General features: G+C 54.0%; 4 protein-coding genes across 4 annotated transcripts; 3 read left to right on the forward strand and 1 right to left on the reverse strand.

Moving 5' to 3' along the window:
• Positions 1 to 516: 516 nt before the first annotated feature.
• HER10_EVM0001085 (uncharacterized protein) lies at positions 517 to 1,284 on the reverse strand (the record flags this gene model as incomplete). The annotated part of the gene is made up of 1 exon (XM_035470845.1): positions 517 to 1,284. One exon carries the CDS (start codon positions 1,282 to 1,284, stop codon positions 517 to 519), a length of 768 nt encoding a protein of 255 aa, XP_035326523.1.
• A 2,235-nt stretch (positions 1,285 to 3,519) lies between these two features.
• HER10_EVM0003793 (ZIP Zinc transporter) lies at positions 3,520 to 5,524 on the forward strand. The gene is made up of 4 exons (XM_035473457.1): positions 3,520 to 3,876; positions 3,988 to 4,613; positions 4,704 to 5,013; positions 5,103 to 5,524. The coding sequence occupies exons 1-4, from the start codon at positions 3,733 to 3,735 to the stop codon at positions 5,286 to 5,288; spliced, it is 1,266 nt and encodes a 421-aa protein (XP_035326731.1). The 5' UTR covers positions 3,520 to 3,732; the 3' UTR covers positions 5,289 to 5,524.
• Positions 5,525 to 10,684: 5,160 nt separating this feature from the next.
• On the forward strand, positions 10,685 to 12,736 carry HER10_EVM0012945 (arrestin). The gene has a single exon (XM_035482320.1). The coding sequence runs from the start codon at positions 10,980 to 10,982 to the stop codon at positions 12,465 to 12,467; it is 1,488 nt and encodes a 495-aa protein (XP_035327434.1). The 5' UTR covers positions 10,685 to 10,979; the 3' UTR covers positions 12,468 to 12,736.
• Positions 12,737 to 14,690: 1,954 nt separating this feature from the next.
• Positions 14,691 to 18,195, forward strand: HER10_EVM0011955 (endomembrane protein 70). The gene is made up of 2 exons (XM_035483169.1): positions 14,691 to 17,922; positions 17,993 to 18,195. The coding sequence occupies exons 1-2, from the start codon at positions 15,668 to 15,670 to the stop codon at positions 18,009 to 18,011; spliced, it is 2,274 nt and encodes a 757-aa protein (XP_035327348.1). The 5' UTR covers positions 14,691 to 15,667; the 3' UTR covers positions 18,012 to 18,195.
• The last annotated feature ends 399 nt before the right edge of the window (positions 18,196 to 18,594 follow it).

Consider the following 18,594-nt stretch of genomic DNA (forward strand, 5'->3'; position numbering starts at 1 on the left):
CCCATGTGCGATACGCTTCAGCCGGCATTCCTGCCGAGCCTCATCATCGTGAACGGAAGGTTTATAGTACCTTCCCTCTCGTTAACCCTGGCAACAGTATCCCTGTCTCCATCTGGGCAGTGACGTCTCGATAGTGGCTATCATTGGAAGTAGGGCCTGATGGCGACGTTTTCTCAAAGAGGTTGAGCACAGATTGCCCGTGGTGAAGCATCTATTCGTGACTAAATGGTCCCAAACTGAGTTTACTATCCTTTCTCGAAAATTATCGCTGAAAGGTTATGTACGCGATCTCAATTAATGAAAATATGGACTTTATTACACGAATTAGAAGAACCTTCTCGGTCACCCTGACGTTGCTTGATCTTCTTGCTACTTTGATCCGCATGAAATCTTCGTAGCCCTTTGGTCTTCCCCAAAAGTTGTGAGTGCAGAACAGCCGCAAGTCACAAGAGAATGAAGTACTTCGTTTTCTGATTCAACCCCTTTTCCTGTAGTGTTGGTGATATCGCCCCTTTATCAGTCCCTTCCATCCCTCGCATGATGTCCCTCCATCAGCGGGCTTTCGTTGCCCTTATTGTTTTGCCATTCGTCCTCTTCTTTCTCTTCCAATAGCGAGCGAGCTAACACGGCGAACGCCTGGATGACACATTCCAGCAGGATCAGCCAAACTATTGATTGCAGTGGATTATCGTAGTAAGACTGCCCGCTGAAGAACATGGGAACGAGCGACAAAGCCCCTATGATGCAATGCTCCAAGGCGGTTTCCGAGTCTTCAATGCCGCTCTCTCTTAGAGCGCGTCTCGTAGCGGCTAGAGCGCGGAAATCATGTATGGCATAGTGTAGAAGGAAGCCAAAGATTTTCCACCCATCATACTCCCCAAAAATACCTCCCCAACACCCCTTGCCGGATCTGCGCAGGACCAGCCTATAGTCAGGCTCCTGACTAGGTGTTGTGCCATTCAGAAGATCCAAGCCTTGGAAAATTCCGTTGTTGCCAGCCTGTTGGGTGCCGAAATCTTCAATGCTGCCGACGTCGTAGACCTTGGTGTATTTGGACCAGATGAATCCGTAGGGATCGTGGCCGAGTGTGCGCCACGGCTGCTCCTCGGCGTCGAACCGAAGCACGAGAAGCAAGAGGAAATAGTCCATGATGGCGAGGAGAACCATTCCGTATAATTCGCAAATGATGCGCATGCATTGGTTGAGGAAGTAATAGTCCGCTAGTTTGCCGTCGTATGCATCGATGGCACTCTCTATTGCGTCGAAAACGTTGTATATATACATTTTGTACGCGATATGACTATGCTTTGTGTGGAAAAGAGTGAGGAGGCGATACGTTTGATGATTGTTGTGTATTTGGAAGATAGGGTGATCGAAAGATGGGGCGACGAGGACAAGATGAACGAGTAGAAGCAGGGTGATGAGACGGTGGGTTGGATCTTTAATAGTCGACAAAGCCGGAGAAAGACCAAAACTGTTCACTAGGGTAGACCTACAAGAACAGCTTGACTCGACACATTCTGGCTGGTTGACATCTTGTTATAAGGATCAGAAACATTATCTCCGAAAAGGTTTGGGCACCCGTTTGGCCGGACTTCAGCATTGTCATCAAACCTTGGTAACTACAGTTTCTTGCCATCAATGGTCACATAATCAGCCCTGAGGGGCCCATCCATTGAGAAAACCATCTCGGTGAGGATATTCAAAACATCGGTTACGAAGTGTCGGAGCAATCTCTCCTCTTCCACGAGATATGGCACGGCATAGAAAAGTGCGTCCCGGTGCCTGAGCGTGGGGGCTGGAGACGGCAAATTTTACGAATCGAAACACGGCTGCTAGACGAACATCTTGTTTGTAGCGGTTCAGCTTGGTGTAGAGAAGAAGACGGCTTTACTTCTGTTGGACAGTCTGCTTGGCTATACACCGGATATCTTGCCAGCATCGAGCGAGGATCCATTTGAGACGTTGTTCGTGGTTAATAGGAGCACGAACGGCAATCATCTTAACCGTGATGTTTTTCGTTAATGTTCGTAATGCTCACGAATAGCTTCTAGAGCGATGTGTGGGGTTTCACGACGCCAGAGAAGTAGATCGTTTAGAGTTTTCAGTGAAGCCACCCACCAGGAGACCAGAGCCATGAGATCGAAGCCGCAAAGGAAAGCGAAAAGCCTGATGGTTAAAGGCTTTGCTGGAGTTCCTGGAGCTTCAAACGATGAGTCACTAGCGCAAGATCATTGGTCGCTCGGTAGGATGTCCTCTTGGTGAAGGTGCCGGACCGAGACCCTGGTCCGCCTTGAAATCTGGGCCGGTTCTAGCGGGAGACATGGACCACCAGTTCATCTCGGACAGACCAAGGATTATGCTATTGGATTTCAAAGTTGTTGATATCTGTGCAGTTGAACAATTGCATGCTACGCGTATGCTATTTCTTGAAGATACAACATGGCACACAGAAGTTTTGGCACTTTGAACGAGGGTGAAGAGGCAGCATGGACACGGACATAGCCAACGTGCCCTCGTTTTCTTGGACCGTTCCCAAAATTTCAACGGGGATGCTTTACCCGACTCATCGAGATCAATTGAAGACAAAACACACGATTAACAAAGCTTCGAGGGGCGTACCATCCCTGATTCACGGAGCGACGTCAGAACTCACCCAAAAAGCTCGGTGACACTGACACCCGCTTCTACTCCCACATCCCGAAGAGCAAGATGCAACCTCCCCAGCAAATCAGGACTCGTCACTTCCCAAGCATTACCCATCTTCTGTCAGTGCTCAAAACATTCCGCAGCAGCATTGGGCCAAACAGGGTCCTGCATTTGCTCTCTCTTTCCCACGAAGCTGAAGAGGGAATGTCGTTTACGCGGCAAGTGGTGGTGATGGAAAGTGGAAACGACCAACCGACCCGTCCGGGTACTCGAAACCCTCGGGAGCCCCCAGCTCTTTCCCAGTACCAAGAGCTTAGTCCCAGTTCTTGTACCTTAAGGGTCCAAGCAGGAAGGAGGTCAAGAAACATGAATAAATGCTCGAGACCCCCCTTCCTTCTGCGTTTTCTGTTTTCAAATGTCTTTGGCAACTTTGACCCGTGTTCTTGGACCAAACTTCCAATCCATAAGAATTATTGGGCAAGTCGTATGAATGAGTTATCCTGCCAATTCCAACATCGGACGCAAGACTTGCATAACAAGACCCGAAAACGGCCTAGCGGCCTTTTTTATGCTTCTCAGCTTGCACACAGCTCGCATTACCCCCTCCATTGAAGCACCCTCACAACCAGTGGCACGCGACCCCCTCAGCAGCTCCTCTAGGCTCCAGTGACCTGGAAAGGCACAGCTCGCACCGGTCATCGGCCGAAAATGGTCGGAATTACAGCGTCTCCCTCGGCCGGCACTGCAGCGGCAGCGGCAGCGGCAGCGGACGTGCTCGCCAAGGTTTGGAGGAGGGAATGAGATGACAGCTTATCCAGGGAGGAGAGGGGGCTTTCTGCACTATGCGGAAATTGGAGTAAACGAGAGAGATCTCAACAAGTGTTAGGATCACCGCCACAGCTTTCTTCGCTTCTCTCGACAATTCCTCGTCGGACATTCGAGACCTTCCACTCGTTTTTCTCCCACAACCATCCCCGCCTAGGCAATCGTTCAACCTCGGAGAAATTGAACATAGCACACATCGAAGGACGGAGAGATAAGCTCAAAGTCGAATACCGAACTTGACAAGCAACTGTAGCGACAATGGCTCGTTCCTGGAAGCCTGCCTTCTGGGCTCTCTTCCTCATGGTGCAGCTCGGCCTCGCCTCCACCGTCGCCGAGAAAATTGGTCTCACGAGCAAGCCCGTAGCATCACTCAGCCTCGAGGAGATTGACGAGCAGCTGCAGGTAAGTGCGAGGAGAAGCAGAAGATGAAACCAACCCGATTGGACGCACGGGAGAGCTCAGAGTACCGAAAAGCATCAGCCTAGAGCTTCACAACTGACGATACCATCCTAGCAATGCTCGATAGTCCAATCCCTAACCTCCTCCAAACTCGCCTCCCTCTCCGAAACCCCCTCCCTCCTGTCCCGCGCCTTCGGAACCCTCTTCCCCGGCTCCCCCGCCGTAAACGCCCTCCTGGCGACCCTCTACATCTCCGGGCCCCCCAACTTCCTCCTCGCCCTCTGCCCGACGGATATTGACCCCTCCTCCCTCTCCGTCATGGTCGCCTTCGCCGTCGGAGGGCTCATGGGCGACACCTTGTTCCACCTGCTCCCCGAGATCTTCCTCGGCGAGGACGAGCCCGAGCGCGCGCGCCTCGTGCTCGTCGAACCGAACCGCAACCTGCTGCTCGGCGTCGCGATCCTCGTCGGCTTCATGACGTTCGTGGCCATGGATAAGGGTCTGCGCATCGCTACGGGCGGGGAGGGCCATTCGCACGATCACGGTGGGCACTCGCATGCGCAGGAGCACGGGGAGGCCAAGGCCGAGGGCGTGTCGTCTGCTGTGGAGAAAGCGGGCGAGGTCACCTCGCGCAAGAAGAAGGCCGGGACCGACTCCGGATCTGGAGCCGACGGCGCCGTGGACAAGCCGGAGAAGGAGATGAACCCCAGCGTGAGACTCGGAGGCTACCTGAACCTGATGTACGCCTTCCTCCCACCCAGTCTTCCACTCGGCCTCCGGGCGCGATTCTACTAATGACTGGCTGTTCTATACTGACTTACATCCCACAGCGCCGACTTCACGCACAACATCACAGACGGCCTCGCCATGTCCGCCAGCTTCTACGCCTCCCCGACCATCGGCGCAACCACCACCGTAGCCGTCTTCTTCCACGAGATCCCCCACGAGGTCGGCGACTTTGCCCTGCTCGTGCAATCCGGCTTCAGCAAGCGCGCCGCCATGGGCGCTCAATTCGTCACGGCCCTCGGCGCCCTCCTCGGCACCCTCATCGGTATCGCCGTCCAGGAGCTCGGCGGCAGCGGCTCCGGCTCCGGCGAGGGCGGTATGCCGCGTAACGCGGGGCTCTGGGGTACCAGCTTGGTGAGTTACAAACCTGCACTCTTTTCTCTCGTGCCGCCAACATAAGTTTGGCGTGACGAATCACAAGTTGCTGACAATGGACCTGATAGACCTGGGGCGACTTGCTTCTGCCCTTCACCGCGGGTACCTTCCTCTACGTCGGTACCGTCGCCGTTATCCCCGAGCTGCTCGAGACGGGCCCGAACAAGATGGCCGAGCTGCGCAAGACCCTCGTTCAGTTTGCCGCCATTGCTGTCGGTGCCGGTATCATGCTGTACATTTCGTGGCATGACTAGACAATGCGCCCTTTAAGAGGTGCTTCAAATTTGCCCCGTGCACACGTAAACATGTTCATGTTAGATGGGCCCTCACTGAAAAAGGCGAATACGCCATGTAGACTATATAGAGACAATAGACAGAGCAGGATCGTCTGCCACTGCCAGATGAGAAGGATTTCTCCAGCCAAAAGTGACGTGAAAACAGCCATCACCATAATCTGGTTACGCTTACCTCTGGATACAATGCAACCAGCAATACGGATATAAGGTAGAGAGTAAGCTGGACGAAAGGGGTGATGACCTACACCAACCCAAAAACGGCGCCTTCATAGCAACAGACCGTCCCAAACACCATTTCCAACAACTCGGTTGACGGATCGTCTAGTCCCTGACCGTCTGACCGGCTTTGGTAGCCAGTGCGGGCGCAAGAGAAAGCATGTGGCGTTCGTCGACGGGAGTCAAAAAGTTGGGGTAAAAGAGAAAGTAGACAATGTAGAGGAACATGTTGTTGTCCTTCGACTACATACATACTGAAGCAGAGGGGAAGCTGAATAATACACATACACACACATACACGCAGTTCCCCGCGAAGGAATAAGCTTGTCGAGACCGGGGTAAGAACTACGAGTGTTTCAAAGAGACTTGCGTATTGCGAGTAGGCTTGCGATTTTGCGCGCATCGATTGCACTTGTTGGGCTGACCAAGTAGCCTAAGCTTGTCTGACTGCTCTACCATCTCCCTATCCCAGGAAGAATAGAACAGTGGAGGCTTGTATGATGCAATTCCTGGGCGGTCTGTAAGTTTGCGGCTGTGAGCACGCAATGAGCTTGGTGAGCAAATGTCAAGAGGGTTGACGCAATACAGTCCTGGAGATGGTGTTCTGGTTCACCTCAGCCTCGAGGAACATGATTTCCGGTGTAGCGAAGTCGGGGAATTATTCATCATGGAGCTTGGTCAGCTCTCGTGGTTTTGGGGATGGTTGCCAATGAACCGGGAGATGCCCAAGTGATATGCGTTGTTGTCCATGGCCTGGCCTGTCCACCAGCCTACTAGTGCAATAGCGACATTGACATGAGGCGCTCTGCAGGGCGCGGTACGCATCAGCGGTATGTAGGGCGCAATGGGCGCGTGAGTCAAAGAGAGACTTTAGGCTTGGCCTCCAAAGTTTCTACACCTACAGGCTAGTGGTGGGTGCATGGCCATGTGTGCATGACGCCTTTTCATAGTCTGGGAATGACCCGGAATCGAAAAAGCTGTCCCATCCGTCGTCTGAAGGATCTCCACGTCCCGATTGGAGGCGGAATCCCATCATCGTAGGCCCGCTGGGGTCTGGCCATAGACATTTTGCGATGAGGCCATGTGCGGAAGGGCGGTTAACGGGAGTGTTAGGTAATACTTCCGGACTCTCGTTCCGGAGCGTGGGATGTCTCCAGCATGTCTCCAGTGCTGTCCATCCAAAGGCGCATCGTGGGTCCTTTTCCCTTGGACAGATGGCGCTTATGGCACTCCACTCTGCGCAAAAGAGGCAACAAATTGCTCGTAAAAATTTTCTCGAAAAAAAACTTCAACCACACTGTCCGACCGTCGACATCGCAAATACCCATGTGCCATCGTAGACCGCGGCCATCCACGGCTCGTTTGTCGTCGGCTCAAAGTGGATATTCTGCTTGGGATATTCGTGGTATTGCACCATCGTCACTAACACCCACAATCCACATCAAACGAACCCACAGTTGTCTCCTGTTGTTCTCAAGCATGCCCGTTCAACATTGGCTTGCTTCCCGTATGCACCCCTGATTTGGGTCAGTCGATCAGAACCTCACGGCGGCTCTAGCTGCTGCTCACAAAGGAGCCGCACAGCATGGCCATGCAGCATTGCAGGTAGTGATGCGCCGTAAACTGTAACCCGAAGAGCCCCATTCTGTTCCGCGATGGAGCCTCAAGTTTGTCTTGTCTCAACTTTTCAAGATCCGCTTGCTCCCGTGCCTTGGCCTGACGTACTTGGCTCGTTCCAGCCTTCCATTCAGGCGTTCCATGCATTCTAGCGTCATCGCCCCGATGGATCTCATCAGTCATAAGCTCACCATCGTCGTGCGGCTGTTGTTACTTGACATCCAATTGCGCTCCTGGTAGGCCGCAACGTGGCCAGCTGTTCTCTCCGGGTTCTCTCCTGCAGTTCCCGAATTGGTTGACGATTCGTGATGTGACAGTAATGGCTTCTCTCTGTTTGTTCTTTTGCATGTTCCATGGTGTGTGTGCCATCCAATGGTCCATGCGGCCACTACCTTGGCGAGGCCGCGAGTGGCCATTCGAGACCTTTGCGACTCTGAAGGCGTGGGATCGAACGTAAAATTTTCACTTCACGATGGTCATGGTCGTAGCTCTGATGGATCTCATTACTTTCGGCGTCCCCTAACGTTAAGAACTCGCGAGGCACGCCCCCATAAGCGCACCCTTGGGATGGATCAGGGCAACCTCCAGGGCCCCAGACCACCGGGGGATCCACCGGCTTGACAGAGGGTATCGACCGCTAACGGGAGGCCGAACCGGGTGGCCGATGTGCCTCCGCCGCGGGAGTCCACTTTCAACCGTGTACGTCAAGGGGACCCGATGGCATGGATCTCGTGTAATGCCAGCAACAGCCGCCAGGCACCTAAAGGCAAAGCGCCGCGCCCCTGGATGGATCTCATTAGACATCGATTCCGTGTACGTAAAGCCCAGCCGGTTGTCGTGTGTTTTTGCGAACTTTGCAACTGAATTAGTTTTTTCTTCTCACCCACGTCGTTTGTCCATTGGATTGCGATATCCACCTCGCGTGTGTTTGAGGGTGAAAACGATTGAATCGAGGTAGAGGTACTTGCGATACTTGCTGTACTTGTCGTGTGCTTGTACCCTTTGTTAGTTTACCCAGGCGGCCCTTGTTTATTCGACGGGCTTGTAATTTTTCGACCAACGACACACCTGCTCCTATGCTTGAAAATACGCCTGGTGCGTGTGACTGCGTATTGCAGCCATGACGACGTGAAGTGCTTGGGAAGGAAATTTCCCACCCTTGCCTGCAGTCGTCGTGGAGGGTGATGGAACGAATTGAAGCTGCTGATTGGGACAGCGGTGTCGGACTGGCGACGCGATTGGGGTCGATCATTGAGGAACAGAGAACCTAACAAGACTTCTCCTCGGCAGCAGGCTGAAAAGTATGCCACTGGCTGCCCGGTCGTGGTTCTCCCGCTGTCTCGTGCGTCTTATCACAGCTTGGTGTTGAGGGAAGTGGCAGGCCGCAGGGAGGCAGATAATAGTGTGACATTTTGGACGTTGGCTCGCTGCAGCCGTTGGCAGATTGCTGGGGTCGCGGATCTTGAATCCCATGATTGCTCCCCGCGTGCCCGCATCACCCTCGGTTTGAGTTGCTTCTTGCGTGGTGTCGCGGGGGCGGCTCTCTTAGCTCTATTCTGAGTCCCCATTCCCCAGTCTGGAGATGGCAACGGCTGGAGTCTGGCACGGCTCCGATTGAGCTCCGAGAGCAGTGGTCTGCGACATTGCAAGTAAACATTGTTGCGAACAGGTGCTAGTGCGGTCTTTGTCTTTCGCGTCAATGTCATCCGGTAGGGCGCTGGGAGATTCGGCTGACTGTCTGTTGGTGTCGGACGACAGCGTGACCGCAGTAGGGCGTATCGAGCCATGTCGGTGGTCTGAGAATGCATGAGAGTACCGGAAGCACGACAGGTTTGCGGCCAAGGTTGCAGCCAAGTGCCTGGGCGGGCTGCGTGTTGTTCACACTGGTTTTGCGCAGAGGTTGCGCATTTTCAATTCGAGTATGGGATCGGCGAGAGACTTGAGCTTTCACTAGTTGGCTGGCGCTGGCGTCACAGTCATCAGGGTCCAAATTGATCCGTCATGTCAGCAGACTGACTGTACCAGAGGCTTGAGCCGGGTTCCGTTGGCGATGGTCGAGATTCCGAGTGGGTGGAGATGCATGTCAGAAGCATCGGCCGGGAAGATGAAAGTTTCCCTTGATTCAGACACTATTGAAGTGCTTCCCATGCCTTACCGCCGTGCCGCCCTACCACCTTACCAAGCATCAGGAAGTTACCGGCCGAGAATTGCTGTCTCGTTCTTGCCAAAGGAAGGTAAGGAGCACCTGCCGATCATCGGCGCCGTGTGGTGGTGGAGGAAGGTCCAGTCAAAGGGTCTTGCTCGGTTCTCGTCATTTTAAAGCGGGTCCTGCGCCTTTCCACGACGTCCAAGTTGACATGATGACTCTTTTGGCGAGCAAGTGCGACACGCTAGCAAAGTTGAATCTGAGATTCCCAACCTTGGATTACCAATCTCAAAGAATTCTAAGAAGCCTTTAATTTTGAAACGGCAGGGAGAGACAACAGAGGCATTGCTGTGTAATGTACCTTACCTTAACTTGTGAGCCTGGGGTTTGATGCGTCTCGTCTTGCATGGTCTACATGGCATCATTTGGAGCATTGGAAATCAGGGTCTGTTGCAGTTGAATCCTTCTCTGTGCAACAATGGACTTTGATGTCGAGAAACCTTTAATAAGCTTAGGTAAAATACCTTCAACAGGTACCTTATTCAACACCATGGTACCTCAGCTAATTCAATAATGGGAAACCTGTGACGAGAAACCTGGATGGCCCAGAGAAGTTGCGGAGCAGCAGACGGAGTCATAGCTGCCATTCACGCCTTTCACGCCGTTCTATCGCAGCCGGCGACGTTTTGAGGGTCGGAGTCTCGGAGCCTCCACCTAATTGCGTCCAACAACCGGTGGGCTACTCCGTACAGTCACTCAGTCTACCTACCTACCTTACATTACAGAAGGGAATGGAAGTCGGAGCATGCCCTACAGCGCTGGGGTTGTCTCTAGCGCATAGTTGTATAAGGTAAGCTCGACAGGAAGGGCGTCACTTGTCGAGACCAAGCATCCAAGCTCGCCTTTGGGAGCGCCAGTCATCCGCCATGCCATCCACCATTCTAGTGGATCCCATCCTTCAGATTTTGTCTTTCTACTGTCTTCTGCTCCACTTTTCACCTTCCTTTGCACACTGAACACACTGAACAACCGGTCAACAGCAGGGCAGGCAGTTCAAGTTCCCGTCTCGGCCACTGCCCGTGCAACCGCAAGTCTCTCGCCCGGGCACCTACCTACCTGCCACCCACCACCCACCCACTCTCAAAATGTCGGTACCTCATCCGAGTACCTCATGTACCTTGGCCAGGTACCGGTACGTTTCCCACCTCCCTCCATCACGCTGGCTGAGGATGAGGAGCCCGCCCTTTGCAAGTGCGAGGAAGACGTCGACGGTGGAGGGTTTCCAGGTTGTTTCCGGCCCTGGCGTTTGCTGTCATGGATCTGCTCAAGTCGAGTCGAGTCGAGTCAAACAATCACGCTGCATTGCACTCCTGCCCATCCATCTGCTCCCTTCCCATCCTTGACATTGACCCGACCTTAAAGAGACACGCCTCGCCCACCCTTTTGTCATGGAAATGTCTATATTTCTCCGTACCACTCACAGGCTTTCATCTTGGTTTCATTACCATATCGTCACTTACAAGACTCCATCCGGTTCCCATCTAATACCTGGGGGATCTTCACTCAAGCCTTCGTCTACATACATATAAGCTACGCACCCCACCTCGGGGACATTCCCATCATCGTCATCGTCACACCCAACCAGCTCCATCCACCATCAATTAGCCAAAATGTCGAGCCACAGTGACATGAGCTCGGTCATCTCCTTTGCCCGACAGCCTGCTTCCACCAGGAAGCAGAGCATCGAGGTCAAGATCAACGACCACTACAGCTCCAAGGTCTACACCTCGGGCAACCCCATTTCTGGAGAGGTCACAATCACGCCCAGCCATGACAGCCGATTCGATTTCGTTCAGATCATCCTGATCGGCATCTCGAGGACTCGCCTTGACGCCGTTCAGATTCCTCAGCTCTCTTCTCACACCTTTCTGAAGCTCGAGATGCCCATTCCCGCTTCCACCTACCCCGTACCCCGGATTTTCGAGGCCGGCAGGGCTTACACCATTCCCTTCAACTTCGTCATCCCGCACCAACTGACAATGAGTGCTTGCACTCACAAGGCTCAGCACGATTACATCCAAGACTACCACATGCGCCTGCCCCCGACCATGGGCGGCTGGGAGAGGGATGACATGGCCCCCGATATGGCCCAGGTCCAGTATGTCATCAAGGCCCGCGTTGTGCGACAGGACGAGCTCGGCGGAAAGCCGATCAAGGTCATGGAGGACACCCACCACATCAAAGTCCTCCCTCGATCCCCCGAGGACCCGCCTCTGAACATCACCAAGCAGGACAAGAACTACGCCCTCAGCAAGACAAAGACCATTCGCAAGAACATCTTTTCCTCCAAGCAGGGCACTGTCACAGCCGCAACCGCTCAGCCTGGTGCCGTCTACCTGACTGCCGACGGCCGCGGAGCCTCCGAGGGCTCAGTCTTGGTCAACCTCAACTTTGAGCCTACCTCTGCCGATATCCTGCCTCCCAAGGTCAGCACCGTCTCGGCCAAGATCCAAGCTCAGACCTGGTATGGCGCAACGCCCATGTCGTCGCTTCCCAACATGGGGAACAGCCAAGAGGCATATGCCATGACCCAGCAGCTCGCCTACCAAACCTCCGTTTCCCTCTTCTCCACATCGGTGGACAAGGTTGCTTGGCGCCAGCAGCTGGCCTCCACCGCCCGCCGCGATTCCGGATACTCCAGCGATGGCATGCGTGAAGGAAGCCCCTCCGACTCGGACAGCCAGCGTCAGAGCAACAGCCGCCGCTCGAGCAAAGACCGCTCCTCACCCATCTTCCACAAGGCCGCTCTCCAGATTCCTTTCAAGCTGCCCACAGCCCGAAAGACCTTTATCCCGACCTTCCACGCCTGCCTCATCTCCCGCACCTACACGCTGCAGTTGACCATCGTCGTTGGCGATTCCAAGATCAACTTGAACATCCCCCTGCAAGTCGCCCTCGAGCCGCCCATGCAGCTCGATTCGCTTGATATGGGCCTTCCCACTTTCGAAGCTGTGATGGCACAGCAAGAGGAGGCAGAAGCGGACGCTTTTCTCCAGCCGAGATTGTTGCAGCAACCCGCGCCCGAATTCCAGGGTACTTCCGTGCTGCCTAGCTACGGCGACTTGTCTGCAAGGCGAGGCGAGGTCTCCGCTGCTTGAAATTCTTGCAGCTTAAGCCCTGATATCCTTGCATTGACGAATTACGACTTATGGGGGGTTTGGAGCACGATATCCCTTTTCAGCAATTTCCTTTGTTCCCTTTTTTCGATGGTGATGATACCACTAGAGAATCGAGCTGGTGGGCTACTGGAGTCTTGGATACTAAAATTCGGGACACTTTGATTTGGAGTTTTCTATTATTCATTTGAGAAATTTGTCTGTTGGAACTGAAGATACCCAAAGAGCAAGAGGCAAATTGGATAAACACATCAATACTTAGTAATAATATGACAAAATCACTCAGATCTGGGCTCCTGTATAACTTTGACGGATCACCTGCTTCCTCTACAACCTGATGAAGCCTGCCTAGTACGTACTTTGTGGCACTAATATTAGTATACAAAGGAAGAAGCTTGTCTTCTTGCATACAAAAGGATGCGAATCACCCCTAGAAGACCAATTAAATCGATTGAGAGGTTGACAACACCTCAGCGCCGAGGCCCAGGTTTTCCTCACATCACACATATCCGAATAATGCCTATCCTACGCGGCACGTTTGACACAGACCGTACAATCCGTAATCAGAGGCCGAACTCGTCTCCAGACCGGAGTGCCAAGAGAAGGGGACGGAACGGGGCAGAGTGGCACCTCCGGAGACGGGACGGGGTGATGGAGCGGAGGTGAAGGGGCCCGGCACCGGAGGAGCCCGGTACACCTGGGCCGGAAGCAGGTGCCCGGTGGAGACGAAAACGGGAGAAAGGTGCCGCCATGCCGTGCCGGACACCCAGAAAGTTCTAGGCCCATTGAATTGCTTCCATGTTCCCCTGTTGCATACAGTGTTAAGATTGCGGTGGAGTTTTTGCTGCTATCCCGCTTTTTCCCTGCTTCTTTTGCCCCGGACGCCCAGCATGATTTTCAGATTTTCCCAAGAAGCTCGGACTGGAAGGTCACTGGGCAAATGAGGGGGATTTGGGGGTGAGGAAATGTGGGGGGTTGATTATCCGGCATAAGCTGGTATTAGCACAATGTCACAAAGCAAACTGCATCACTGTTCGTGTATGGGAATTCCCCCCGTGACATTGGGAATGGAGAAAGATGACGAAATCTGGGCGGTCTTAACACCCGGCCTGTCACTGTTCAACAGCCCACTCTCCCGATGCTGCTTGTTTGAGAGAGGGAGCGATCGTCTACGAGACAGGTCACAAAAGTGGTTTGTTCGTTTGTTTCTATTGATAGTACCTTGACTAAGGGGAGCGGGAGCCACGTAAACTGCCCACACTAAATAAGATCGATCGTCTGTTTCCACATGGCATCGTTTCTAGTGCGGTGACGCGCGAGTCGAGGGCTTGCAAAGCTGAGGATGAGGCTCAGGCGCAAGTTCTGAGGTGAGGTAAGCTGTGCACAAATCACCAACCATTCCTCCCTCTTCTGAAGTAAAAGTATTTCCCTGACTAGGTGGAGATCCTATTCTGTTAAATACAAGCAATGCACAAATCACGATGGAACTACACGTGACGACGCCGACACCCCTTTCATCTTGGCTGCGACCTGCCCCAAAGAGTGAACCCCTCGTGTCGGTTGGATTTAGCTTCCCCAACAGCAGATGTTGATTGGTGCGGCGGGACAGCGGGCGGCGGCAGATATAGGGGTTGGGGCGCACTTCCCGCCTGCTCTTTGGAGGGTCTTGGGGGTGAACCGTGAGCAAGCTATCTGTATGTACATAGGCATCTACCTGCAGAAATGTCTGTACTACTGCTTGCGTCCATGGGATTGGGCAAGGAGTCTGGGAAAGAATTTGAAGGTACGCATACGGACGAGTATGAGTGAATTGCGATAAGCCTTCCCGCTCATGTCTTGCGCTTCTCATTGAGAGACATGTTGGTCTTGGCAGGCGCGAGATAGGAACTGAAGCGCGTAGGGAAGCGTGCCTACCTTGCCTTACTTTACATTAGAAGTACAAAGCTACAGATATCCAATGTAAGGCAAGGCAAGTACCATCTGTGAAAGAGGAGAGAGGGGACGAGAGGCTTCTTCCCCCCCCAAATGCCGGATGGGGACTCCAGTGAGGGATGGATGGCACTCGACGGCCGCGATGCTACGCTGGAAGACGGCATCTCAGATTGAGGTTGAATGATTAAAAGCAATTTATGAATTATTCCGGGCCTCTCTCTGATCGATGCTTCACCTCTCAGTGGGCTCGTAAAGTGGTCTTGAACCGTGCGCCCATCATCGATCCCCCCATCCCGACCATCCATCCCCATGCTCGCATCCCATGTGCTCATGCCATGCAATCCCAGTGAATCTCCCATTTCCAGTCCCATTCCCATGCTCTGTCCATCTCCTCCCCCTTGTGAACTGGTCTTATTTCCCGCCGATTCCGTCCCGTCCTCCATCCGCCAGCTGCATCCCGTCAACGTCCTCGGTTTCTTCCAATTGCCTCTTCATCCCCTCTCCTCCCCTCCCCCTTCCATCTGGAGTGTGTGTCTTTGTATTCCTCTTGTCCCTCTTCCCCCGTGCTGCGTACATTGTCTCCCATCACTCAACCTGCCTGCTCCTAACAACAACACCTCAACTCGCCCTTCCACCGTCACCCACTCTTCCAAGGTTGGACCCCGTTTCGAAACAAAAACGATAACGGCCGACGGCGGACTCACTTGCGTCATTTCCCAACAAGACGGGAGAGTTCTAGATTTCGAAGCTTGATACTTGACAATTTACCTTTAGACTTCTTTCCTGGGTACTTGGTACCGATTCCACTCGTTTCCACCTCAGCTTACCTCACCTCACCTTCTACCACCCCGAAATTCCTCCTCTTGCGATCCTTTGGGGCCGGCACATCTGCGCAGCCCAGTCCGATCCAGTTTTTTGGATTCCGCCCTCCCACCCATTTGCGGCGGCGGCGTGGCGCGGAGAGAGACACCGTGCAGCCACGGACCCTCGACTGAACCTGAACGCGACCGGACTCGTCTTACCTTGATTGCGTTCCTGACTTGGCTAATTTTATCCTCAATTGTCCTTCAATTCCCTCCAAGCCGGAGAGGTACCCCGATTGAACCACAGCCACCACCGCAGAGGACAAGTCGCCCATCTTATCAGGTCACCTCTTTTACCACTTACACAAACTTCGCCGAGACGGTCTATGCGGATATAATTCGACGACGACGACGACGACGAACTCGCAAATACCGGACCTAATTACAATGCGACAGGTGCTCAAGGCCGGCTTGGGGTGCCTCGTCTCCCTGTTGCTTGCCGCACCAGCCGACGCATTCTACATTCCAGGTTCGCCGCCCTCAGAAAGAAGCCCCCAATTCAACCACCTCTCTCGCTCAAGCAATTGCCCGCTGACTATAGCTCGGTATTCAACTACAGGCTGGTCGATTAAGAGCTACAAGGACGGCGAGCAGGTTCCCTTACTCGTGAACAAGGTCTACTCCGACAACACTCAGCTGCAGTATGCCTACTACGACCTCCCCTTCGTGTGCCCGCCGACGGGCCAGCGCAAGCCCGGCACGGGACTGCTTAGCGGACAGAGCATCCCCTTGAACCTCGGCGAAGTCCTCCGCGGCGACAGGATAAAGACATCCGACATTGACCTGGTTGTCGGACAGGACAAGCCGTGCAACTTGCTGTGCAACCGCGAGATGAGCCGCAAGGACATGCGCCGCGCAAAGGACATGGTGCACGACGGCTACGTTACCGAGTGGATTGTCGATAACCTCCCCGGGGCCACGAGCTTCGTCACTGTCGACAAGAGCCGCAAGTACTACGCCGCCGGCTTCAAGCTCGGCTTCACGGATTACTCGGCCAGCAGCGGCAAGCCGCGCTACTTCCTCAATAACCACCACACCATTGTCATCCGCTGGCGCAGGGCCCCCGGGAAGGCGGGCGAGCGTGGCGGTAAAGTCGTCGTTGGTTTCGAGGTGTACCCCAAGAGCATCGGACCCAATAACAAGCGCGACGAGAATGGGTGCCCTGCAGATTTGCAGAATATTGACCAGAACTTTGAGCTCTACCTCGCCCCGAATAAGTCCTCCGAGATGCCGAAGCAGCAGCAGAACCTCGAGTCCTCCTCGTACCACCCCGCTACCGACGACGACGAAGATCTCACCGACGACGGTGCCAAGCTGACCGTGCCCTATACCTATTCCGTCTACTTCCGCGAGGACAACAACGTCGAGTGGTCGCGCCGCTGGGATCTGTACTTTGTCAACCAGGAGGAAGGCCAAAAGATCCACTGGCTGGCTATTGTCAACTCGCTCATTATCTGCGGCCTGCTCACGGGCATTGTCCTGATGATTCTCGCGAGAACGATCCGCTCTGATATCAAGGGCTACAAGGAGGTGCCCCTCGAGGACGGCAAGCCAAAGCTGAAGCGCAAGAAGACGGCCGGCAACAAATCCCCCCGACTTTCCGAGAAGACCGGCGGACTACTCGATCAGGGAGCCGGAATTGACGCCGAAAATGACGCCGACGTATCGTCCGATGAAGAGGCACTCGAGGACGTCACGGGCTGGAAGCTGCTGCACGCCGACGTCTTCCGGACGCCCCGGCACGGCTACCTGCTGGCCCCGCTCGTCGGATCCGGCATGCAGCTGCTCTTCATGGCGGTCGGTCTCGTCCTGCTAAGCGCCCTCGGCATCCTCAACCCCAGCTTCCGCGGCGGATTCATCAGCGTCGGCGTCGGCCTCTTCGTCTTTGCCGGCCTCTTCTCGGGCTACTTCTCCGCGCGCGTCTACAAGACGTTCGACGGCCAGGACTTCCGCAAGAACGCGCTCGTCACCGCCGTCCTCTTCCCCGGCCTCCTCTTTGGCATCGTCTTTATCCTGAACCTATTCGTCTGGGCACAGGCTTCAAGCACGGCAATCCCCTTTGGCACTCTCGTCGCCATCATCTTCCTCTGGCTCTGTATCCAGGTGCCCCTCGTCTACGCCGGGTCCTGGTTCGGCTTCGTCCGCAGCGCCAAATGGGAGCACCCGACTAAGACGAGCGTCGCGCCGCGCCAGGTGCCCCGGCAGGCGTGGTACATCAAGTCGTGGCAGTCCGTCCTGCTCGCGGGGCTGATTCCCTTTGCGGTCATCTTTATCGAGCTGCTCTTCGTGTTCCAGTCCGTCTGGCAGGACAAGAGCGGCTACTACTACGTGTTTGGGTTCCTGGCCGTGGTGTCGGTGATTTTGATCGTGACGATTGCCGAGGTGACGGTCGTGACGATTTACGTCCGGCTGTGCGCCGAGAACTATAACTGGTGGTGGCAGTCGTTTGCCGTCGGCGGCGGAAGCGCCGTGTGGGTTTTCTTGTACTGCGTGTGGTACTACTTTTTTAAGCTGCACATTACCGGGTTCGTGAGCAGTATGCTCTTCTTCAGCTACAGTTTCATGGCGTGCTGCGTGTATGGTCTTCTAACGGGGACGGTCGGGTTCCTGAGCGCGTACGCGTTCGTTCGGAGGATTTATGGGTAAGCTTTCTTCCTTTCACTCACTCTCCGGATTCTTATAGTCAAAACGAAGCTGACATCATGTGAACAGAGCAATCAAGGCAGACTAAAACCCGCGAAGGGTTGTTCATCGTCATTTTAATGTTTTATTTTGGACAGCGAGGTTCCCTTAATGTTTTGATTCTCGACACGAACGAGAGATAAGAATGGAAAGGAAAGGAAAGACGAAACGGTGGGGGAAGGCGCTCATTAATTGCATTGCCTGGCGGCGTCAAAACAAGTTTTTTGGGGGAAGTGGGAAATAAAGAAGCCCAATGGGGGTGCGTTGAGGCTTTGGCTTTGGCTTTGGGAGGCGTTTTTATACTGGGTGGTTGAAGTGTGCTCGTTTGTTCATCGGTCTCTCTGCCTATCTCTCTCTCATCCTTGCCTGGGAACCATGGGGTGTGAGAAGGGAGAGAGGAATCGTTTGAAGACGTTCTTAACACACATAAAGTACATATCACGAAGACAGATTACCACGGCCAGGAGGCTCAAGTGTGTATTATGTTTGGAAGAACTTGATTAGTGTTTGGGGTAAAGATTGTCGGCGTATAATTAGATTCCCGCTCTACGTATGAGTGCCTCGGGTGCCCGTCTGGTTCCTTGACCTTGAGTTTTTGCCATGAGTGAAAAAGAGAGAGAGGTTCCTAGGTT

This window comes from Colletotrichum scovillei (genome assembly GCF_011075155.1).
Source record: "Colletotrichum scovillei strain TJNH1 chromosome Unknown Contig00011, whole genome shotgun sequence".
In the NCBI taxonomy this organism is placed as follows: domain Eukaryota; kingdom Fungi; phylum Ascomycota; class Sordariomycetes; order Glomerellales; family Glomerellaceae; genus Colletotrichum; species Colletotrichum scovillei.